The sequence below is a fragment of the Corvus brachyrhynchos genome, unplaced genomic scaffold, assembly GCF_000691975.1.
Source record: "Corvus brachyrhynchos isolate BGI_N302 unplaced genomic scaffold, ASM69197v1 scaffold8, whole genome shotgun sequence".
NCBI classification, from domain to species: Eukaryota; Metazoa; Chordata; class Aves; order Passeriformes; family Corvidae; genus Corvus; species Corvus brachyrhynchos.
This window is the reverse complement of record NW_008240031.1, coordinates 2,218,673-2,243,645: the sequence shown is the minus strand read 5'-3', so window position 1 is coordinate 2,243,645 and position 24,973 is coordinate 2,218,673. Positions and strand designations below refer to the sequence as shown.

At 41.4% G+C, this 24,973-nt stretch overlaps 1 protein-coding gene across 6 annotated transcripts in view; it reads right to left on the bottom strand.

The window, feature by feature from the left end:
- Nucleotides 1-461: 461 nt before the first annotated feature.
- ST8SIA5 (ST8 alpha-N-acetyl-neuraminide alpha-2,8-sialyltransferase 5) overlaps nucleotides 462-24,973 on the bottom strand; it is a 69,410-nt gene continuing 44,898 nt past the window's right edge. For all 6 annotated transcript variants that reach the window (XM_008640929.2, XM_017743699.1, XM_017743700.1 and 3 more), the window contains 6 exons: nucleotides 19,794-19,886; nucleotides 17,287-17,373; nucleotides 13,988-14,132; nucleotides 11,722-11,834; nucleotides 8,227-8,319; nucleotides 462-7,232 (listed from right to left, as the gene is read on the bottom strand). In XM_008640929.2, the coding sequence (XP_008639151.1) occupies nucleotides 6,770-7,232; nucleotides 8,227-8,319; nucleotides 11,722-11,834; nucleotides 13,988-14,132; nucleotides 17,287-17,373; nucleotides 19,794-19,886 (994 nt within the window). In that variant the 3' untranslated portion in view covers nucleotides 462-6,769. The remainder of the gene's footprint in view (nucleotides 7,233-8,226; nucleotides 8,320-11,721; nucleotides 11,835-13,987; nucleotides 14,133-17,286; nucleotides 17,374-19,793; nucleotides 19,887-24,973) is intronic.

The following is a 24,973-nucleotide window of genomic DNA, read 5'->3' as shown; positions in this document are numbered from 1 at the left end:
AAGCTTCAAAGACTGAGGCTGAATAAGACAGACCTGCTCCAAAGAAGATGATTTTATATGAAGGATGAAAACAGTAAAGAACAGAGCTGTTAGGAAGGTGTAAGTAGGCAAATCCCAGGGATTGCAAAGGCTTTTCAAAGGCTATCTGTGCATAGATTACTACTTCCAGTAATAAATTACTTTACTGTGCCTAGATATTTTATAGACAACAATCCAGAATATATACTGGATATTCAGTGATCAAAATACCAAATTCTCAATTTCTATCATTGCATAACCTTAAATATATTTTTATATATCTATAAATGATACTATATCATCGTATAATTCCACAGTGGCATTCTCTAGTTTTGTGAACCGATTTCTACCAGCTGAGCTTTCAACTACTCCTGTTCAGAGACACAGAACAACAGAAAATACAAAATCAGTTTGAAGGCACAATAAGTGGTCCAAAGATTGCTTTTCCCAGAAAACTGTTAAAGTGGTTTGTTTATTCAATAGAATTTAATCATCTTTCAAACACAGTGACACAGACAAAAAAAAAAATACCCTGATTACTGTTCTAGTTATGGCTTACAGCAATTGATAGGCTTTCTATCACAACCATAGTACAGCTACAGAAACAATAATAAGCCAAAATTACAGGGTGTAAGGTTGACAAAAGAAAGGTCAGTCAAAGGACACAAGAGATTAACATCATCATAAAACCAATATGACTCTGCATGGATTTCTCCACCCCCACTGACACTGCCTTACAGAAAAAACAAACATGAACCAGCTTTTTTTTGTCATAGCCCAAGCTGCCCTAAAATGAAGACACAAAGTTTTACCCCAGTTTTCCCAAACTAAGCATTTTTTTTCCCACCAGGTGAAAACCAGGGGTATTTTCAACAGGCAGCAGCTGTTCAATACAATTTACGTGGGCTCAATGCAGAGATTTGATCAGGGACCTCATGGCTGACAACAAGGAGGGCCCAGAAATGAAGCAAAAATCACCAGATTTTTGTCCTGTCACAGAGAAGGGAATTTTCATCCTTTCATCATCTCTAAGGGGGCAGGCTCTCAGGCACACATAAGTGCATATTCCTTGGCCAACACAAGGTTAACAAATAGGGATTAATTCTGCCTGTTCCACACTGCTAAGAAGGCAATAACCAGTCTTCACAAGCCATATGGAGCACTGGAGATACTTCAGTGTCTTGGTCCATCAGACAGCTTCAGGTACAATAAACATCTCGAGAACCAGCCAACAGAGTATCTGATTTTTCTGGCTTAATTTGTCACCGTTTTACATGCTAACACATTTTACAGTGATTAATACAGTTAAAAATGTACATCAGCTTACCCAAAGATCAAACACTGAGAACATCTATGGCTTCTAAATAGAAAGTCAGACACGTTGGTAACATATTTACATCTTTCAATTCTTGAAGCACTGAGGCAGATCTGTCTTTCTTTAAGCTTCCCACTACAGCCCAGTCCCTCATTTCCGATGTTTCTTGGATGCTCAGAATTTTGGGGAGCACTGGAGGTGCTGACAGCCTGGGACACAGGCTTCCTCAACCTGATGCCTCCTGTACATTTGGATTTCCCTTAAGTTTATTTTAAAAAGCACTTAAGTACAATTTTGAATAGAATTCTGGTTTTTTTAATTTTTTTTTTTTATTATTTTGAATACCATGCAGACAACGCAAGGATGCCCAGCAGGCTCACCCACATTAGACAGGATGATAACAAGACACAAAATGGTAATAGCCTGGGAGGGTTTTTTGGGAGATGCAGGTTATTGGCTTGACTTACAAGCATTGACGTAAGGCCTGAATTCTCTTTCTACTGAACCCAAATGTGAATGTTGTGGTGGCTTTAAAGGTAGTGGGCTGCATCCTACCTTGGACACATTCATATCACTAACAAATTCCACGCTGGTACTATAAAGCAAGCAGAAAAAAACCCTCTTTTCCTGAGGCCTGTGGTTCACATACATACTGCCAGGTACAGAGTGCTCATGTATGATTTACACTACCATGATGAAATGCTTTGCATAGATGATTTTGAAAGGATGATTTGATGAAATCTGTAAGGGAGAGTGACAGTCACAACTCTTCTGCTTCCAGAGAAGCTTGTCCTTTACTCACACCATTAAAAACATGGTATTGCTACTGCACTGTATCTAAAGCATATTAAACAGTGTATCTGAAACCAAGTGAGGGGAAAATAAGAGGCTGCTCTTCTTGCCCATGATTAGGGCCTGTTTCTGGAGCACATCAAAACTTCCACATGCTTCACTGGGTTTTGGAAAAGGCCCTAAGCATAAATACTGACTTCTTTATTCCTGAATGAAACCTCAGCTCACTCCAGAGTTTCCCAGGGAACTTGGCCCTTTAGGAATTGTTCAGTTTTGCTGTTTCCTTCTTCCTATACTTGTAAAAGCCCCAAAGCTCTCTGCACACTCAAATGTGAGTGAGATCGGGGGAAAGGCCCATTTCAGAGCCCTCCATGTTCACTATCCAAGTGGACAAGCCACCTGGCCTCTGAAGATCAAAAGGGACAGATTCCCCACCTCTCCATGTCTCAGTGTTTTCCCTGCCTCAGTTTCCCTCACACATGAAGCAGAGATTGCTCCTTGCTGCCAGGGAGGGCTGAGCACAGGCAGCCCACCCACACAGCTGCGTCACCACCAGCGCTTCTGCCTCCAAGGCCTGAGCACCATTTCCACTGAATCACCAAACACCCACAGAGGGGACTATTCTTGGAGCTGATTTCCTTCCGTTTACTACATCTGGCCATCCCAAGTCACCTTTAATTCATCATCAGCCAAGCCTGCAAGGGGGTAGATTTTTCGAGCGCTGGAGGAGCTACCCCTGATTGCTGCAAGCTGTGAAACTTCATCTGTTTTCTCTGCCATGTTATTCCACAGCACTAAAGGCTCTGGAGCAGCGTTGTACTTGCAATCTCCTATACTCCCTCCACATTGCTTCTCCAGGAGACCACAGACCTACTCAGCACGGTGCCTCTCCTCCCCAAGACAGCAGCAGGACAAGCTGTCATGGCATGGTTCTCCCTTTTGCAATTCATGAGCTGGCTTTGACGACTCTGTTGCAATCACAGGAAATATGCTAAAATATTATAATGGCCCTATCGCCATTGAAGCCATTCTGTCCAACAGCAAAGTTGGATTTCATAAATGAAAAGCAATCAGCTAAACTATTCCAGCTAAATACTTCCTTCACTTTGATGAAAGCACTGGCAGATTCATAAGCCTCCTCTGTTGACCTGACAATAAAGTCAAAGAAATCCTAGTTATGTTTTTCCAACTGAACTTGCATTGCCAGTGTATGCAGATGTCAGGGACTTCTTAAGGGATTCTCCTAAATAATACGAGGAATTGGGGATTAAACCACATTTTCTCTCTCCCTGTCTCAGGCCTCATACCCTTGGCAGCAGAGCTGGGATTACAGCTCAGTCTCAGGATGTGGTACCAGACAGCTGACAGGCTTTCTTCATGGACAGATCAGAATTTTGTGGGGGAAATTTCTCTGGGGCCTGAAGCCTTTTCTCTGGGAAAGCACAACGTGCTACATGCGTCTTTTACTTGCAGCAAGCACACCTGGCAGTCACTTCTTATCACTCAAGTATCCCGTTGTTCAAAGGTTAAGATTGGACATTTGGAGCTTTGACCTCATGGGAGAAGGGAAAACAAAACAGCCCCAAACTCAGACAACTGATTGATGTCAAAAGAATATTTTCATATGCTCAGCACACAAAAGAATGATGGCAGAAAACAAGGAGAGTCCTTCTTTCTGCAAAAGCCCTTCTGCATATGGCATTTCTGACAAATGTCATAGTTTTGCAATCATTTTTTGAGCAACACCTGAAAAATGAATCAGAAAGTGAACATGTTGTGACATGCATTTCACCACGAGGACTATTTTATATATTTCATTAATTATCTTTCTGGCTTGCAAATCACTCCTTATATCTAACTGTACACCTATGTACACCTTCACAGAAATGTCTGGGCCTATTTCTGCAGTCCCTACACAAATAAAATACCCACCCACTTGAATGGGGGCTCTATTCAGGTAAATGTGGCAAGACTGGGCCTTTGGTGCATATGTGCAAGCATCCTGAACACACTTCTTAAAATCATTAAAAAAATATAGTAGCTATAGGTCTATAAGCAATCAAAATCTAAACACCGTAAAACTGCACTTATTACAATGAATTTACATTGCTCATTTGTATGAAGCAAACAATGGAAAGGAAATGTCTTTGACCCTGTAATTACAGATTTACTGTAAATACAGTTTTGCTTATCCTTTTGTCTGTCCAAAAGGATTCCTTGCAACTAAAAAGAGGGATTTGCACCACTTCTATCAACATATGGATGCTTCTCAAGTGCTCTCCCATCTTTTTTGAAGTGCCTTTTGCAACATATCAGACTCCTTTCAGTTGATTTTGTTCACTTCGATCACCATAGTAAAGAAAAATCTCTTACTAAAGAAGGTAACCTTAGCAGAGCAGCAGCAGCAAAGCAAACCTGAAGTCACTACTAGTCCCAAACTCAGGCAGAATAAGGAGTAAGGGCTCTTAAGTATCAGCTTCAGTGTCATTACTGTTATCATAAAGCTTAATGCACAGCGAGACGGCCAACCTGCAGTGTCACATTGCTCTCTAAATAGCACTTTCGTCACAGCACTTCATTGTCAAAGCCCTTTGCACACAAATTTACAGAACACAGCAAAGACAAAGATCTCTTTTGCATATTGAATCAAGGAAACCATTTCACCTACAGGTTCATGAGTGTGCTGCCTATTTCACAGGTAGACGATACGAGGGGGTGCTCAATAACACGCCGTGTAACTCTAAGACCTAAAACACAACACCACAAATAATATACTAAGCTTAAGCACTGGTCCTTCACCCGCCCCTGGCTGGTTTTTCCCAAGTGGGTTCTGACACTTTATCAAGGATATGGGTTACTTCTAAGGCAATCAGACCTCAGGAGTCCACTGTAAAGTCAATACACTCTCACATACCATCCAGGTCAATGCTGGCCAGCAGGGACTTTTAAAACGGTGACCATCGTGCTTCACTTCCTTTGTGATCATTTTATCTGTAGTGTGAGCAAGTTGCACAGCTCTCAGCATAGCACAGAGGATTTTAAAAGGAGCTTTGTGCATTCATGCATTACAAAATCAAAATTCAAGTCCGTATTTGGATTTAAACCCTCTCCCCCCTCCACAAAAAATTACCCCTCATACAGAACTTTAAACTTCAAATCCTTGATCACAGATCTTGTAATCTACATAAAACAAGACGAGGCAACAGCCCGAGTGCTTCAGACTAAGAATTTAGATGGGAAACTCTGTTAATTTAACTATGCCAGCACAGCTGAAACAGCCAATCTCACCTGTGTGTATGCAGCCATACCAGTATGAAAGGGCATACACCAGCAGCCTACTACGGCAAAAAACTCCAGCCACCTGTGGCATCTTTTCTGCTTCAGGATTTTGCCAGCTGTAGCAGGTGAAATATTAGGCTTGGCATACCTGACAGAGCTACAGTGATGACATTTAAAGAATACACCACCAGCCCTTTTACTATCCTAACAACATTCTCAATATACAAAAACATCACATTAAGACATTTGACATCTCAAATGCATAATTTTAAAATAAGCATCATAATCTAAACCACAAAATATCTTCTCTGTATTTTAGCTTCATTTCCTGACATTAACTTATTACAGATACCTGAAAGTGTTAACTCGACCTGCACAACAGTGAATCAACATTCAGATACTTTTGAGAAGTCTTTAATAAAAATTAACAAGGAAAGGGTTTTTTTCTATTTTACACTGAACCAAAAAAATCAGCTTGTAAAATATAACTATGTAATCCCCTTGCTCTTCATCTCAAGAAAACCTTGTGAAGGAACTTGTTTCTTCAGCAAGGACTCCAATGTGATGCTGAAATGGTGGCTGTAGGAGGAAGTGCACACATTGCCATGTGTTAGCCAGAAGGAAAGCATCACAGACAAGGAGAAAGGAAGCACACTCAGCAGAAGAGAACAGAAATGCAAGATGCAAGAAGGAAGGAGAAAGAATCTCTAAAACAATATCACAACATGATTCACACAGTTACCTGTTGCTGTGAATGGGAGTTCAACGTTCTGTTCTATCCTGGCTGAAAAAATTCATAAAGTGATTTTGTTTATTCCTAACACATCTATCTGCTGTTTTTGATCAACACTTTGTGACATTACAGAACAAAGATCTTAAGTTATATATCCCCAATAAGCTATATGCTAAAGAGTATTTTCAAAAACCTAAAGGCCAGAGAAGAGAGTGTTCAATAAAATCTGGCAATACCCCAAGGTACTCGATTGAGAAACCTATGTAAAGTCTTACAGGTTATGCTAAAATTCTCCACCACTGTTTTTCCTCAAAAGTTTGGTGCTTTTCTTCATAGTGAAATGATAACTATATTAATGTGCTCTATTTATCCCTAAATCTATTGTAAATGTGCTTCTTATCTGACTTCCTTTCCAGAACAGCTTGTACCCTGGGGCACAGGAGTTTTGCTTCTCTTACACTGTTATGGACCCAACTCTGCTAGCAGGAAAGATGCTGGTATCCTAGATCTTATGGGACGCAATGCATTGAGGAAATTTATATCAAACAATTATTGCATAATCTCGGGGTGTAATAATACCTCCTACACCTTACACAGGCCATCGAGCTCCTGCCACTCTCGCAGTGTCCCTGTCAGCTGCAGGTCCCCGTGTGAACCCGCAGGATCCCCTTGCTGTGCATGTGGAGGAAATTGAATATTTCCGAGGGCATCGCGTGGAAGCCGGGGCGAGGCTTCACGTTGTCATAGTAGTGGTGAGTTATAAAAATCCCTGAGGGGTTCATGGGGAAGGCCCAGAAGCCGAAGAGGTGCACCTCCTCGCAGAGCTCCAGGGCCGCAGTCACCAGGATCAGCCCGGTGCTGACCCGCTTGGCCCGCACCCCCTGGCCGAGCCAGTAGCGCGAGACGTTGATGAGATACTGAGGGTGGAAGTAATAAACAGCCTGCTGGGACTCAAAGTCGTCCAGGACGTATTTGACCCGGATGGACACGTCCGTGTTGCGCGTGTTGTAGAAGGCCGGCAGCAGCACGGACGCGTTCTCGTACACCTGGAGCACGTCGTAGAAGGGCTTCCTCCATTTCTCCAGCTTGTGGAATCTGAAGGGGAGAGGGTGTGAGTGATGGTCAGCCCAGACCCAGCAAGAAATCCCCAAGGGGTTTTGCTGAAATATTTCTGACACAGAGATAATTGAGCTGATGTTTTAGTTATCAAGGGGAATGTACTTAGATTTGTAGCTACAGCATGAGCATGAAATGTAGGGTAAAAATTCAGGGGATAAAAAAATTCAGAATAACTTATTTAAACAGTGGATAAACCTTGTGGGCATTTCTGGTATCTCACTTCTTATGGTATTGTTAGAAGTATGTAATTTTTCCAAGCTATGTAGTGCACCATGCAGTGCAGAGCTGTATAATAAGGGATGAACACCAAAGCTAGCAAGTATTTAAAATGTCTAACAGTAGCACTTTCAAAAGAAAACCAAAAATCAAACAAATTATTTTTGTTGCTTGAGGAAAGAAATACATTCCCCCATCAAGAAAGGAAAGCAGTAATGAGCCTCATGGTCCCAAACATGCCACAAGGTACCACTAGGACATTAACAAATTTAAAATTAAAATCACTGAGTCAGTCCTGGCTACAAAGTTTAACTGACATTTCTTTAAAACATGTGACAATGTGTGTTACTTTATTTACTTGATGATCTTAATTTTCCAGCCTTGATGACTCTGATTCTATGACTTCAGCATTTAGGTTGGGATCCAGTTTCTTTCACCATGAATGTTTCTAAGACATTTGACTGGGACTTGCAAGCAGAACACAAGACTTCCAGGGGAAGGAGGGCTCTGTTGTTTCGATTTTAGCTCATTTACTTTCCATTTCCTATCATCAAAATGCGGGTTTAAGTGTTTAGCACATTTCTACAACTTGTTACTTATTCTGTGTACTGAATAGCTTCAATTTAGAATGAAATATATGATTGTTACTGTTGATTTAAAGTAGGATTTGGGAAAAAATTCTGTGTAACAGAATTACATTAAAGGTAGATTTGGGGAACCAAGAGAAATGAAAATATAAAAAACCAGAAATAACCTCTCAGTGATTATACTGGGATTGACAGTCACGACATCTGTCTTCACCCCAACGTCCATGAAGTATTTCTCAGATATAGGAGGCAAATTGCATCTATAAAGGAAAGAAATTAGTAAGAAAGTTAAAAAATTCCTTGCTCTTTTTTGGGACTAGAATATAGAATTTATTTAAGCATTTCTGCCAAGCAACAAATCTAAAAACAGAGTGAGAATTTAAAATTGTATCAAAACATGTTGATGCCCAAACTACACAATAATCTAACAAGTTCTTGGGGGCTGTGTGAAGACCTCTCTTGTTCCCTCACCTGTGAGAGATGACCCCTCTTTGCAGGTGTAGCCAATGCTCATTTTACTTCCTTAATAGCAATTTACCTGTTTACTCTGGCAGTTTAGGATGCGAAATGGGATGAAGCTCCAAGGCCAATCAGCCTTTAAAATCAAAGGCTTACTCAGTAGTAGCTGAGAGGTATTCAATAATTAATAAAATATATCTATAACATTGCCTTTAAGATGTTTTGGTTTATACCCAGGAGAATCTAGGCAAAATGCTCCACAAGAGACAAATCAATCCAGACCTAGTTAATCCCAAACTATCTGCTTCCTTTCCTTTTCCATTTATAAGTGTTTAACCAGCACAGTGTGATAGCAGGAATTCTGACTCTACAGGTTCGCCACAGGACATCAAAGTTATTAGAGGAAATATTGTAAGATTTGCAAGCCTTGACTTTGCCCAGCCTCCATTCACCTTGGCCTTGTCCTAGATACATCATCTCACAAAATTTAGAGCATCCCTCAAGAGATGCTGAAGTTATTGAAATGCACACTCACAAGCTACCACAGTCTTTTCTTCCAAAGGAAATCCAGCTGAAAAAAACCTTCAGCGTGTGTTTTCAGGGGTAAAACATTTGGCCTGGCAACTGGTTTTACATCCAGTTTGAGCTAGAGTTAGGCACTTAATGACACTTTGAAAGCTTTTTGAAGTGATCTCCAAGCCTCAATAAAAGCCATTTCTCCTAAGATCCCCGCATCTCAAAAATACTGTTGTGCTTAATTCCCAAAGTTCTCCGTATTTCTGAAGAACAGGGCTGAGCAAAAACAGGGAGAAAGCTGTGATGGTACTTAGGGTAAGAGATGCTTAGTGTTTTCACAACACCACAGTTCAGCTGTTAGGATAATTTCTCAGTCAAAGAGAGAGAACAAGTTCGGGAGCAGAAGAATGCACAAAAATCCTTCTAAGTCCTTCTCAGGATCAAGAGCTCACATCCACCTTCCAGAGAGTCCCTCTTTATCAGGTCAGAGAACGGTTTTTAGCTATCCTTCTCATAGGCAATGCCATTTCTAGCACCATTTCCTCTGCTGGATCATGGAACTCAAGTCCCCGGGCAACCCCAGTTCCACCTAGCACTGGGCACTCTGCTCATCAGATTGTATTTGAAGAAGGTTTCCAAATAATCAGCCTCAATACCTCCGAACAGGAAATTCCCACCAGGATTAAGAGTGGCTGAATTTGTTGAAGGTGATAATGCCTTATAAAAACGGTATAATCTGCACAAACAGTACTTTTTCATAAGACCCCAAAAACTCATCCCTGTCGAGAGAGCAGTCCCATCTCTAAATTCACCCAGCGTTTCATCACAGGGCCCTGCTCTGGCCAGTAGATGGAGACAGACAATAACTACTAGCAAATGCAGTTGTGGTGTGTATTTGATATACTCTGTCGTAATATAATTAACTGCTTTCAGAATTTACTTCACAGAACAATCTTGGTTGCATCCTGCTGGCCACAAGAAAAGATTTCCCCAAGTGTCCTGAAGGTATCGCTGAATGTTATCAGGGCTTCATAGGCAGCTTGTGAAATATTTTAAATTATTTCACTGGTGACCAAGATGATGATTGCTGAGAGTTTGGAGTGGTGACTGGAAAGCAGATGTGCTCAGACTTGACCTTAAGCACAGGCTTTACTTTAATACCGGTATGAATTTTCAAACATTGCCACGTCTCTGTGCATATTCCACATTTTGGAGATGGAGAACCAGGGGTTTCTTTGGCACAAGTAATGACATATTTATTCATATTCCAGTTCTGCCTAAACCTTTATTTAATTGTTACTGGTACCAAACACAACCCAATATCTAAGTTCTGTAATAATCTGCTCACTTTTTTTACCAGTTTTGGTACAGTTCAAGGAAGTGTAATGGTGGTAAAACAGTCCTTAAACATAAATGAGATTTGCCAGACATATTTCAGCTTCTGCTTCAAATCTTGCCATCTTCATGTGTCACATGAATTCTTCTTTCATCCATACTGATATTTGTGATCCAACACAACAGCAGGGAATCTACAGTAATTATTTAACATATATGGAGTGCACTAGGCTTTTAAGAAAAAAATTATGTGAAGCCTGGACTTTCTCACAGACTTTTTTTCACTGAAAACTAAGATAATAGTTTTCTATAAAGCTGGAATAAGAAGGAGACACAAGAGTCTGAAAACAATGAATACTGAAGGTAGGAGTTGTAAAATTTTCTCGTATGATGTCAAATTAAATTAAGACTGCACTGAACCAAAATCTGATCTGATATTTGCTGGTATGAAGTCAGAGAAATTAATTGTTTTATGCACAGTTATTCTAAACGGACGACAGCATACCCAAGATCAGAAAATAGGCCAAGTGAAATAAAGAGATTTTTCTTTTCTAGAGAACAGGTCATGAATCTGTGAGCTAGCGGTCATATGCCAGGACCCAGGCAAAGAGCTTAACAGGATTTAGAGAGGGATTAGTCATGCATATGAATAACAAAAAAATCTTTCTCATATATATTAAGGATTAAAAAACTGCTGCTAGACTCTCTGATCCAGGGACGCTCATCATGGGACATCCTAATTTATGCAAAACCTGGATAATTCCACATATAGTGAGGAGCAATGAAGACACTTAAACCTTCAAAGTTATTCTGGTGACTCTGGAGGCTCTGGATTGATTGTTGATTACTGTAACTCCTGTTATTGAGCACCTGAGCTCTGCACCAGTCCAGAAACACACCTCTGAGGCACATGAGCGGTGAGCTGTTACCATCTGACCAAGCTGCTTTTCACTCAATAGAGGTTGTACCTCTGGCTCAGATCTGCCTCAGAAAATCACAGCCATGTTCATAGGACACTGCTTATAGGTTAATGTCCATAGAAGGATAAATCCACAACCTGAGTGGCAGGGGATGTCCTGAAAGAGAGCATCAGGCTTTGCCAATGAGTCAGTGATTAACCGCATGGAGTTAGGGAGAAATAGTTCCTCAAAGCATAATTTTTACATAAATACTATAAAGTAAGATGGTTTGGGTTGGTTTTTCTTTTTGAAACACAGCTTTTTGTGCAAGAGGCAGGCTTGACACAGCCAATTTAGCAAATGTCATGTTTCCATGTGAGAGAGAATAGCTTTGCAATACTGTATTTGTCGTTAAAAAAGGCAAAAAGAGAAAAATGGAGCTGTGCCAGTTACCGAAACACGAAGTCTGCACTGTCAATCTCCCGGCCACATCTGCTGTTCTTCAGAATTCCTCCGTTCCCAACCACTGCACATCTCTTAAACTGGGAGCGGTGGTACGGCATGTCCTGTAACAGCACGGCAAGGAAACGGTTAAAGACCCCAAAACATGGGTCCAACAAGTCTGTTTTTCACTTTTTCCTTTTTTGTCTGTGCAGTTACACCTTGCTGCAGAAGCATTAATCATAGGATGATAACACTGATTGTGGGGTGCAATATTCCCTGTACATAAAGTGATGGGATATTTTGCTGTGTAATTAGAGATGGCACGGGCAACAAACCCAAATGGAAAAAAAAGAAATACCCTGTTGTTTTCCCCAGGAGTAACTCCCTTAAGGAGTAATTTTAGACACTTTCTTTCTCCTTTGATTTCCACATGAGGGCACAAACCATAAATCAGTGTAGCCCAGGCACTGTTTTCTGAGCTCCCTGCAAACTGCTCGGTTCCCTGGCTCTGGTGTCCTGCTTTTGGGAAGTCTGCACACAGAGTTCCAGAGCAGACAGTAAAGCCCAAGAAACCTTTCAGACAGCACATTACAGAAAGTAGCCGAAATTTTAGTCCTTACCAACACTAATTGTACTAATAGTATTAATGATTATTAATTAGCATTCATGCTACCAAGACTGCCTTTGGTCAGGCACTTTTTTGGACTTGTGAAGGATGCATCTTCCTGTAATCTTTGGGCAGAATCCTGCCTTTGCACACAGACATGCAGCTGCTGCCGAAGCCAGAGAGAGTGAAAATCACATCTTGAGAACAAACTGGGCTGTTAGGGTGAGAGGGCTGTGACGCAGAACTGAGCCACGCTACACCTTATGAATATGTAGGGTGTGCTTATATAAGCATGAGAGTGCTCGTTTTTGGTACATACATATTTTATCAATAATCTCATGCTGCAAACTACAGAGGGACGCCGGAGCTGCCTGACATTTCTGGGTGATTATTCCCAGGATCTTTCCACAGCATCTATAAGCCATGAGGAAAAAAGGGCATGCAATTACACCTGTCTGAGAAAAGCAGCAGCTGTCTGACAGAAAGGAAATACGGAGCTGTCTGTGCTTTATGCAGTGATTTCTCATCACAAAGTGCCTCAGCAGCCCTGGAAGGGAAATCAGATGCCAGGTGTCCGTGCTTAGCAAAAGGCTATTGCCCCTACAGCACTGCTGCTGTGCTTTTAGCCCTTTATTTCCTACATTTGCCAGACTGCAGCCTGGCTCCTATGCAGAGGGTGGCTTTGGCCACTGTCCAGTGACTCCCAAAGGAATTTTGGCATTTGATAACACCTTCACAGCATCCTGATCATACCTGAACAAACACCACAGCAGCTCTAACACACTCCTAGCAGAGCTCAGGCATTCAGCCTGTTGTGCACTCATCTGCCTAATCAGGCAGGGTTTTGAGGATAATACTCCTGGACTTAGATGTACCCATTCTTTGCATGTTCCCAGATGCCAAAGTGCTTTCCTGGATCCAAGCCCTTCCCCTGCTTCCGCCCCAGCTCCCCATGTGCATGTTTAGATAACAGCACTTCCCTACCTCTCAGCAGTGCTTGGAAAGCCAAAGGATTAGAAGCGGCTGGACCCTGAAGGACAGGTTCAATGGCACAAATCTAAATACTTAACCTGAATATACATCTGACTTTTCAAAAGGGATCAATTTCAGCTACCCCCTCCAAGTATGCTGCTGTAAATTGAAGGGGTCTGCCTCGGGATAAAAATGCAGCCACATCAGCCCATTCCTGGACATCAGTCACTATGTGCAGAGGGAATTGCCCACTGATCACAACCTTGAATGCCCCTGGAGGTCAAGCATTATTTGCTGGAAAGGTTTTGAATAATCATTGTGATGAATATACTTAAAAATTATGAAGTCTGTTCACAGATCATCTGCAGACAGAAAGAAGTATAAAAATAGTCATTGTGAATATGATTTATAAAATAATCTTGTCAAAAAGAAAAGCAGACCTACCCCCAAATGTTGGATTTATTATATACATTATACTTTATAATTATTAATTTAGTTAATTAAAATATAATATCATAATATTATACTTTAAGAAAACAGAAAAATCATCTAAAATATTGTATCAAAAATAAACATTTTCAAAATATAGGCAATAAATTTTGTAGAAAAGTCAGATAAGTGCTAAATGCTTGGCTATAAGATAGTGCCTAATGCAGCAAGTACAGTGAAGTTGATCCTGCAAATGGGCAGAGACACCTTTGGAAACATCTTGAAGATTTCTTGGTTGATATGGAAGATGCCACTAGTGTCCACTTCATATTTCAGTTTAGTTCCCAAGGGAGTATTTTTCTGGGTGGTGAACAGAAAGGATGGGGCGTTGCAACACCTTGACAGAGTAGACCTATGACAGGAAAAAGAGAGAAATAAGATCAAGGAGCTGATGGCACGATACAGGATTTGCAATTGCTGTTACTCCTAACAGGTATTTTTCACGAAAAAGAAATTTTTTAGCCCTAGGATGGGTAAAATGGTGGTTTGCTGGTGAAATTTTCCTTGATCGAGAAAACTTTGGTAAAACAAAAACAAAAGAGAGTAAATGAGACACCTGTACTTGCTTCTTCTAGGCTGGGGAAATACATGTACAAATTCAGCCCTGCTCCAGTCCCCAAAGATGAGCTTCTGCCTCCAACATCCTGGCAAAACCACCTTAATGAATTAGTACCTCTCCACTTTAGAGGTCTTCCACATTTTACAAATTATGTACTCGTCACTGGGCAGGAAATGTAGGGGTTAAAGAGTTCCTCTGGGGATGTGGAAATTTGGCAAGGCAGTACTTAAACACAGCTATGCCCAAAGACACTGCCCCACTTACCAGCCTGCAGTGGAGCAGTAATCAAAGAACGCTTTGATTACAACAAAAACTTTCAAAGGTTTTGCCCTCAGCCTTGCACATGTGTGCATCAGAAAGGTGATGTGGCCCTCACAGATGGGTGCCAGACAAACAGGCCTACAACTCCAAAACCTCAGACAAATGACCGAAATTTTCTTTGTCCCTGGGACAAAATGGAAGAAATTCCAGTGCAAACAAGAACCATATAAAATCCCAAGCATGGGATTCACACTAAGAGAGAAAAAATATTCAACTCTAATGCTTTTACCGTGTTTCATATGAAATGTAAATGGTAAAGCAAATGGGTATTTGCAAATAAGGTTCCCTTTCCTAGCTCCCATCTTTCCCTGAATGTTTTTCTTCTTTTGCTGGTGGCACTGAAAGCCTTGACTTTTGCTCACTCTTATTCCAGAGATGGTTTATTTCTCAGTCAATGCGTTTGATACCTTTAATGAAAATACGTGTCATGGCAAATGTACAAGCATGAAGACAAAGCCAAATGGCTCTCAAATAACCCAGATTAAATGCCTTGCCTCTGGGGTCTGCGGCCTCATATTCTAAGTTGGAAGAATAAGCCAGTCTACTCTATGGGCTTTATAACAAGCACTAGAAAGCAAATACAGAATTATGCAAACATTTCAGTGATGCCCAATTGCTCTCATATACTTGACTCATGAAGGATGGCACAAAATGATGGTCAGATCAAGGCAGCAAATGAGACTGAAAAAGTCAATCAATAATGTCTAACAGCAAAAATAATTACAAGCAGACAGTGGAATTGAATTGTTATAGTTGGGATATGAGAAAAACCTCTTCATTGGCTGAGCCTTAAGGAATTGAAAGAGATGTTTTTCCTAAATGTCCAGGTGGTTCTCTGGAGGCACAGTCCTTTATTGTGAATGATATCTGATGGAAGAAGACGCTCAAGGAAACTATTTTCCTTAGTCTCCAGATACAAACTCTATTGTGATTTTTGCCCTTCCTTCCTCCCTACTGCTTGAGTACCTGCCATTTAAAATCTGCTGGATTCAGCTCATCTCACATGATGGTCCAGGACTGGCAAAGCTCAAAATCCCATAGCTCAGAGGGTTACACCTTTTAACCTCCTCTAAACAACCTCCAAACTCAGAGACCTTGGTCTACTTTCAAGGGGAGGCAGCAACTTCCTCTCACATTCACACACTGAAGTCTCTGTCCTGTTGGACACAAATGAAGCAGACTATAGACGTTTTTTCTTTTTCATTACAAACACAACTGTTGTTCCTGAAAGCAGCTGACAAAGGTTATGTTACATCTGGGTGCCAGTGAGAGTTTCTGAAGCAGTGATGTATCAGTTAGGTAGGTACAGGCAGTAACTGGAGTCTTGAATCTCTTTTTTCTCTCAGTGCACAGGGTGAAGAGGGGTTCTTTGTTTAATGTGCTGGTGTTGGCAGTCTGAGACAGGTTGACAGTCCTCCTGGTGGTCTTTGGATAGTCCTTTCTCATTGCTCCCACCTCTGCTCTGGCCTCCAGACCTTAAAGTGCTCCTTTCCATACCTCAAAGTGCTACTTGCTCTCTGGGCACAATCATTACTGCTCTCACTCCAGCTGTTTTTAAAATAATGAGCTGTAATCCTGAATGACTCCTCTCTTCAAAACGGGCTCTGATAATTGCCTATCAAGTAATTTCCAGGAAAAATATGACCAAAAAAACCATCTAAAAAAACTTAGGTGTGGAGATCACATTGGAAAAACTGTTATGAGTCTGAGACTAACAATGTTATTTTTAAAGATGTCAATGACTAACTCAGCACATGCATTCTCACATTCTCTCATTAACTCCTGACAGCTATTTCCTGGAATCATGCAAGAGAATTTGGGATAAAGCTGGGGGCCTTATTCTAAACAACAGCTCTGAATTGTACCAGTGACTTTCAGATTTTAGTCTACAGCATTTACTCTGAAATAATGTGTTTTCTCAAAACCCACTCAAATATGGCACTGGAATATATCAGTATATAACTTTCAAAAATTGTTTTGGCTTCAATCTACCATTGCCTTCACAAGACCAGTTTCAAAAGCTGTGTCTTGAGAAGATCATGGACGACCTTCAGCAGAGAAGTTACATGAAGAAAGACAGAAGACTACAGAAACAAACTGAGAGGTCTCTGAAGACCAGAAAAAATATGTAGATAATCTGTGAGTAATAGCTGAGAAGCCATTAAAAAAAAAAAAACAAAAAACAAAGAAAGTAATAAACAAGATCTGACAGTACCTAAAACACCCATAAAAAATGCAGTTTGGGTATTTTGTAGGCCAAATTTGCAGTATCACCAGTGATATTACCATTCCAAGCCAGAGAGTTAGGTTGAAGTGTTAGGTGCACCCATTAAATCTCATCTCCATCCTGACTTCTGCCCAAATGATACCTGGAGGTCTTTCCCACACCACATTCCTTGCCTTTCCTGAAAGACTGTTCCACATGCCAGAAAAACATTTCTTTCACTCTTGGTGTTGAGTTTTTTTCAAATAGGGGGGAAAAGTCCACATTTATTCAAAAGGATGGTACTCCAAATGTTGTCATGCTTACTCTTGCTATCCATATGAAATTTTGGTCTCTCTGCAGGAAGCTAAACTCAAACTGAAGTAAATTCTACTCAGTCTCATTAATGTGAGCCATTCTTACTTGAATAAATTGGCTTCTGTGACATTCATCTCCCATTTGCACATCTGTAGGCTCTTCCATCTGTCAAACAATTCAGTTTGTTTCACCCTAAAAGATAAAAAAGAAAGAAAAAAAATTAAAATTCAGGTTATTACAAGGGCTTCATTTCCCAAAACGGCTGCAGATAGAGTACCATGCAAATTGATGGGGCAAATCAGTCAATCTAGACAGTACAAAATTTATCATTTTTATTCCTTTTTCTGCTCAGACATAGCCACTCTAGCATACGCAAGAATTGATGTTTGGAACTGATTTCTTCTCCTTGATAGGCTTTCTCCATATTTTTTCAGGATTAAAAATGCAATATTGAGCAAGAAGCATCTACTCTACCAAAATCTGCTGGGAAGCAAATGGATCTCTATCAGATAGGTTTGAGGGAAAAGATGCACCCAGCAGAAGGGCCCAGGAGGGGGGGTGTTGGAAAAGGGGGTGCATTTGGCCAACTGTGGCTGTATTTTGGTGAGGTTGAGTTTATCTGTGAGATCCTACAGCATAGCACTGTAGGTAAATTCATTTTATGAACAATATATGAGCTCATGTGTAGGGGTAAGAGCCTGTGGTGGTAAGAGGAAATTAAAAGCTCTTTACATAAGGATCTCTCCCTCCTCCTCTGCTAATCAATATACCTGGAGTCACATTTAAAACAAACAAACAAACAAACAAACAAAAAAGCCACTCCTATTTCAACTAGGCTGATACAGGATGACTCATTTTTTGATGCTATCACCAATTCCAAGAACTTCCACGCTGAAGTTCGCACATATTCTTGTGCATTTGGACAACAGAGATAACAAAGGCTTTGCAACTACCTAGAGGTAGGAAGCAACTGCATAATCTGGCTAAGAAATTTGGAGGTCTGTGATTTCTGCTAGATTGATAGGTCTTAATGAGTTCTCTTCAGGCTTGAGGGCTTTTAATGTTTGAACAACGCAAAGACTTTTAAGATAATTATATATTTAAAGTGAGTAGAACTTAGAATTTCCCAAGCTGTGGAAGTCACAGGAAGGAATTAGGTCATATTGTACTTTCTGTAGCCCACAAGAGCACATTACCTTGGAAATCTTCCATTACCATAAGGGCTGACTTGGGAAACATAGCACATTTGAATCAAGAATGTCAGAAGAGACCAGCAAAGATCTTAATGTCAAATAGCATCTACTGTAGAATTAAGGGTAATTCGTATCTAGCTGAGCAGGAGCCAACTACCTTCCCTGGGCCGCTGGGTGAGGTGAAGAAAAGTGAGGAATTCTCTGTGTCATCTGATAAGTATGCAAAAAAAAAAAAAGCAATTCAAAACTCCCCATCTTCAGCAGAACATTGGCAAAAGTGTGACATTCTCACCCCTCCTCTTTATTTTTAAGCACTGCAAGTCAGCAAGCCGTGCAAAGTGTGTTACTCGTGCATCCTTCATCCAGTACAGAAGGCAAGGACATAACCTACATTTTTCTGTGCACAAAGTCAGTGAGGGAGACATTCTCAGGTTCATGCAGACCTGGAGCAACAAATTGCATTTTCTGTAGCCCTGGGTGCTTAATGTTGCGCCTATACAGCTGCACTTTGAGCTGACATTCCCAGTGCACTTTGCAGACCTTGTGCATTGCCTGTAATATTACTAAACCACTGGCTTTAGATGTGGCGAGGGATTAGGCATAATCTAAGCACCTAAACTCAGTGAAATGCTGAAAATGCACAGAGGAAACACTAAAATTACACAGCTGTGCTCAGTCGCACTGGCAAGCTCACTTTGTTCACCCAATTCCTTTGCTGTTGTTTCATATATACATCTCCTTCAACCCACTCCTTTCCTGACATACTTACAGGACCACAAAACACGATTTAGAGATCTTTTGTTGTTTTCCAGAATCACATTTTCTTACCTTTTCAGTGAGGGGTTTTGAGTTGTGAAACTCTCTGCTGTTTGACGAGGTCAAAAATAAAAATGGGCTCAGAAAATATCTAAAGAAATTAATAGAGAGGTCTATTTTCCACTCTGATTACTCCAGTCTGGACTCCTTCTACCACTCCACAAGTCCCCATGCCAGTATTTACTATCGGGAAGGGCTGAGCTTTTTGCTTCATTACTGGCCACTGTCAGTGAAAGAGCCTTAAGCTAGATGGACACTTGCATGAGTCAGTCTGTCTGTTCTTACTCTTTAATTACTGGAAATATGATATTACAAACACTGTATTTAATTCCCAACAATAATACTGGGTGTGACCAAAATGCCCCAATGTACAGGAAAAGCTTCCATGTTTTTTAAATGGACTTCAGATGAAATTCAAACACTGCTCGCCCAGGTAAGAGAAGGTCAGGGATCCCTTCTGAGATCCCTGTTGATGTGATCTCTTGAGCCTATCTTTTGACAATGTCATTGCAAGATACCATTCCATCCTGCCTCAAAAGTAACATTTTTAGCAATACTTTTGTTGCTAAACACCTCTACTTTCTACATTTAGTTCATACTTACATAGACAGGACCTTCACCTCAATGATGTCCTGCCTTAATTCCAGGCATTTTGTAGAGTTGTATTCCAATGGCCCTTCATAAAACTCAAAATACCTGAGGAAAGAGAAGAAAAGATACCATAGATAAGGTTTACACTAGAATAATTTTCTTGCACATCAACAGAATTTTACTGAAATTTGTTGTTTATGATTTTTTCCTAACCTGAGGCTGCACTGCCTGGCCCATAGACAGCTTATTCCTTCACAGAAAGCACAGATGTCCTTGCTGATCCTAGAACTGTCACCCATGCCCAGTTTGTCCATTCCTACAGGAGTTCATCTATCTTGAAGCAACAACAAGGACCAGCTACCTTTTCCAGCAGTCAGCACTTGGCAGCTGGAACTGAAAGTCAGGGCAAGAGCACTGATCATTTAAGGAACACTGTTCCCATCTTTTGGGTGCCTGACTGTGCTGGGTTGGAAAAAACAGTACCATAAAAGTGCTAGAGGTTGTGGAGGCTATTCCATAGCTCCTGAGCAACTGAGCTTTTAATTGGGATTTACTCTTTTTGTCTATTTGGAAGAGAATGGAAACAGGGATTATTTTCTGGGGAAAAAAGAAAACTGAGAACAAAAGGATTTGAATGCTCAGACACAGCACAAATAACAGTGATATTCTTCATTAAAATATAGACATAAATATTTATTTTTTTGGCTAATTTCTTCGCTTTAGTCACTGTACTGATGGGGAAGAAAGCCACAGCTACTCATGTTTAGGGAAAAGAGAAAGCCCAGGCTGCCAAGTGAACTCAGTGAGTCTGTACTGAAATGACAAACAAGATATAGGGTTTAAACCAAGCTCTGTATCTGTTTCACTCCTAATCGTTAGAAGTCTATACTAAAATCCAATTCCTAAGACCTGCACATACCCATAAAGCACTTGAGAGGACAATGAAAAACTAAGAGAAGATGACCTGGAGGAATAGGTATTATGAACAAGGCTAGAGCAAGCTATTTTGATGGATTCTGTAAAATCCTGGAATTCATAAGGCTGTATCTCCAAACTATTTTTTGTATCTTCAATAGGAAATATAAAGATAAGATTTGTGGAAAAGCTTAATTTAAGACATCACTGAAAGTGTTGCATTTTAGGTTTGTGTCATTGCAAAATAATATCAAAATCCGTATTTGACCCCCATGTGACTGAAAAAAGTCCAAGAGCCTCCCAAAGCCATTTGCTTTCAACTGGGAACATGTCTGTCCCATCAAGTGCTGCTTTAGAAAGTGTCCCTTTCACCTCTCCCCGAGGTTTTCACCACCTCAGCTTTGCCAAACCTCAAACCAACCATTTCTGTGATACAGTGAGAGGTTCAAACCTTGAGACTGAGGAAGCCCATGCTTAAAAGGTGGCAGGAGGAGAACAAAAAAATTCCTAATAAAGAAGTCAGAAAAACCCAATAGCTCATCTTTAAAAAATGTGGTTATTTGGAAATGTGTTTGCATAGGCTTCAAGGCAACAAAAATGAATTTTATGAGTTTTGTAAAGAAAATTATGTAGTTAAAGTATTCCATAATCAGTGAGAACTCTGTGAAAAGACTTCCTCAGCCTCCTGAAGGGAGCTCTAAAGTGAATCGTCACCTGGGCTCTCACCAAAAGGCTTAGATTCCCCTTCCAGCTGTTCACCGGAACGTTCAGCATTTACTGAGGAGCAGCTGAAAGCCACTGCCCTGGCACACCTCCTGTGTGCTTGTCTTGTTGAGCTGGAGCTGAGCAACATGTGAAAGAGGCTTCAGCTGGATTTGGATTAAAAGCCCACCTGCTTGCACCTGGCCAAAGCTCTGTATGGATGTACTCCAAGTAATTTCCCTAAACTAAACCAAAATCTTTCTTTAGACAACAATTTCTTACTGATCACAGAATTTTCCAGAGCTGAAGGAGCTCCCTTTGGCTGCCAGTACAGACAACATTTTCATCCTCCTGAAATAATCATTTTTCTGGCTGTCTTTTGCAGTATCAATCCTTTTCTTTGTTTCTTTGAGTCAGACAATGCCGGTACCCTGGATGTGCATGCTCTACACAGCAACCAGGGGCAGGTAAACACCCCCACACAACACTGAGCACACTGCATACCCCTCCTGCTTCTCAGGGTGTGCAGGAGATAGCAATGTCTATCAGCCTCATCCTCACCTGTCACCTAAAACTTCATTTCAGTACCTCGAATGTGCCTCAGGACAGATAAGCAGAGCAAAAATCTAGATTAACATTTATTTTTATCTTTCCTGTGCACTTCTGGCTGTGTTGCTACATTGGAGAGTGGCAGCTCAGATGTCAAACAGCACATGCTGTCACGTGGGAGCACCACAGCATGGGATAGCTGGCTTCAGCCTGTGGCACTGGAGTCAAAGACATCATTTTATGAAATGGAGATGAAATTTCCTGTGTCCCAGCCATTCCCTTTGATCACTGCCTGTTTACTCAATCCACAGACCAAAAATAGAAATGAAAAAGGATGTGTTACCAAAGCAGCAGAAGGTTAAGGAGGAAAGGATTGGGTAAAAAATAAACCACTTCTGGATCTGAAAGGAAATCAATCCATGAGGCAACACTGCATTTCTAGGAGAGCTTTTCCATGAGCCTACAGCTGGGGAAAGCACAGGACTGTCCTGCCAGTCTCCAACTCTCACAACAGCTTCAGCTTTCCTGCAGAGCCACTGGGAGCATTGAATTCACCATTTGTGGAAGTGCAGAGGGAGGATCCATGGGACAGGCTGGGTGACACATCACTGATGGGACATGTGCCTCCTGCAGCAAAGGCAGGGGACACCAGTGGCAGTGTCATTCTGCACAGAGAGGGGAGAAGATGCTGCTGGCCGTAGGGTCAGTTTGATTGAAGCTATCTCAGTGATCCCAAGCTATTGAATAAACATCCTTTGGGATGTCCTTCATCAGCCCTGAACCTCACTGGAGCAGACATCCAGCCACTAAAACCTCCTTAGTCAAAATGCTACGGATGCTGCCACACGTCACTTGCAAGTAATAATGGTGCTGCAACAGCATTGAGGATTTCTCAAGACAGTGCCTGGTCAATAGGCTCAGGAAAAAAGGGTTCCTCGCTTTCTCCCAGGAGTGTTCATGCTATTTATTTGCTTCACAGCAATCGCTCCTGCTGCAGACACCACAGGAAATTAGCAGAGTCAGTTCCCTGGATCACCGGACAACCTCTTCCCACAGAAGTGCCTCACGTTGTGCTTTCCTAGAACGCAGCTTTTGCACAACACCAGGCTCTAGCACGAGGAGCATGGGTTCCCTCAACCTCCAGAGATGTCCTTCAAACCCACATCCTCCTCTTGCAAGGGTCTGGTCCTGCAGGGAGTGTTTGGAGATCAGGCCCCCGCACTTTCCCAGAGGAAGCATCAGTCTCACCCACTCCCTGGTCTCTGAGAGCTCCTTCTGCCTATTAACTCCTACTCTAAAACATGTAGTTCCCTGTGAACAAAGATACATTTGCCTGTCAGAAAGCTTTATTAGCGCAAATGGAAACTGTCCTCCCCATCAAACTCCTCGGTCTGATCTAAGAGCTAAGAACAAGGGTGTAGTTCATTTTATTTTGATTTATGCTCTTGATTAGTGACAAGTGACAAATCTGACTATACTACTTACTCCTTTTGCAACAGAGAGGATCTGTGTTTTGGCTTTACAAGAATGACAGTCAAGTTTTATTATCCATAAAACAGAGTTGATCTGTCAATGCCATAATGTCCTCTCCCTGCATTTTTCCACTTCCCCTGACAAAAAATAAACAACTTTTATCCCTTTAAAGGTCACAAGTCTACAGGAAAACCAGTACAAGAATTCATGATTCTTTACCTTAGAGAACACAACTGCTAATGGATCACAACAAACAGCTCAGCTGCATGTAGGATTGTGCTTTCCCAGGGCACTGGACACTACACACCACGCACTGCTCTGCGTCCGCTCATGTCAATTGTAGCTTTCAAACGTACAATACTTTTCCAGGATCAGATCCTGCGCCTGAACACCACAAAAGCTGCAAGTGCTCAGAGGGGACTGTTTTGTTTACAGCTCACTGCACTGAGTGCCCAGAAATTAGTTGCTATTCACTCTGTAATTTTCCATTTTTGACTGACTGCAACTTTCTTCTTTTCTAACCTTCACTTCCCCCATTGCAACCTCACCTCCAGCATAGCTGCCTACTGAGCTCGCTAGTGAGAGACACATTTGGTTTCTCAGTACATCAGCTAACACTTAGGTCTTTGATCATCTGCAGTTGTGCTGCTCCTGCTTTGATCAGAAGTAAGCTTTTCTTGATCACACTACATGAATTAAAAAGCCCGAGACTTCAATCCTACCTTCAAGTGATGCTTGGGTTGAGACACTGATTTGTCTGATATATTGAACAAAGGCTTTAAAGTATAATTTAGTGCAATGGTCAGGAATCTTTTAAGCAGGACCATTTTCTCAAGCTGCCTTCCCATTCATTGTGCTCGTTCCTGCAGTGCCAGTTCTCGACACTGTTTGCAGTGAGGCTGCAGCACTTGCGTGGCGAGACCACAGAGCATTGCAGGAAGGATTCCACCTACCCTGCAGGAAAAACAAAGATCTTTCCAAAAATATACGTTATCCAGTGACTAAGAAATAAGAATAAATGAACCAAGCCCTGCAGGCTTCTACTAAATACTTATTAAGAGTGCTGTCCAATTAGCAGTGCCTGCACTCATCAGTATGGGCAGAGCCATGGGCAATCTTGGGTCGAGACTCACCTTCCTTCCTCAGGAATGGTCCAAGTGTGCCAGAGCACTTTCCCCAAAGCACAGGGGACTCTGGCAAGGCCAGCATGGGATCTTAAGGCCCCTGTAGCAAAAATACTGCTGGGGTGGAACCTATCGCAGAGGCCCTGGAAAATTCATCCAGAGTAGAAAACAGTAAGTGTCGACTTCATCACAGCCCACTGTGAGAGACCAAATCCCTCTGGCCTTTGCTTCTGTTAATACTTTTATGTGACAACATCAAAAACCGCAAGATTTAGTCAAAAGGTTCAAGGGAGGGATTTTTCTCCCTCAAAAAGAGCATCCTACCACTTCACATGGCCTGTTCTCCCAAGATTACTTTGTCCCATTGGGAAGGGGTGATCCCTGTTTGGCAGGCAAAGAAGCTGACTTAGATGTGGCAAGGGAAGGAGG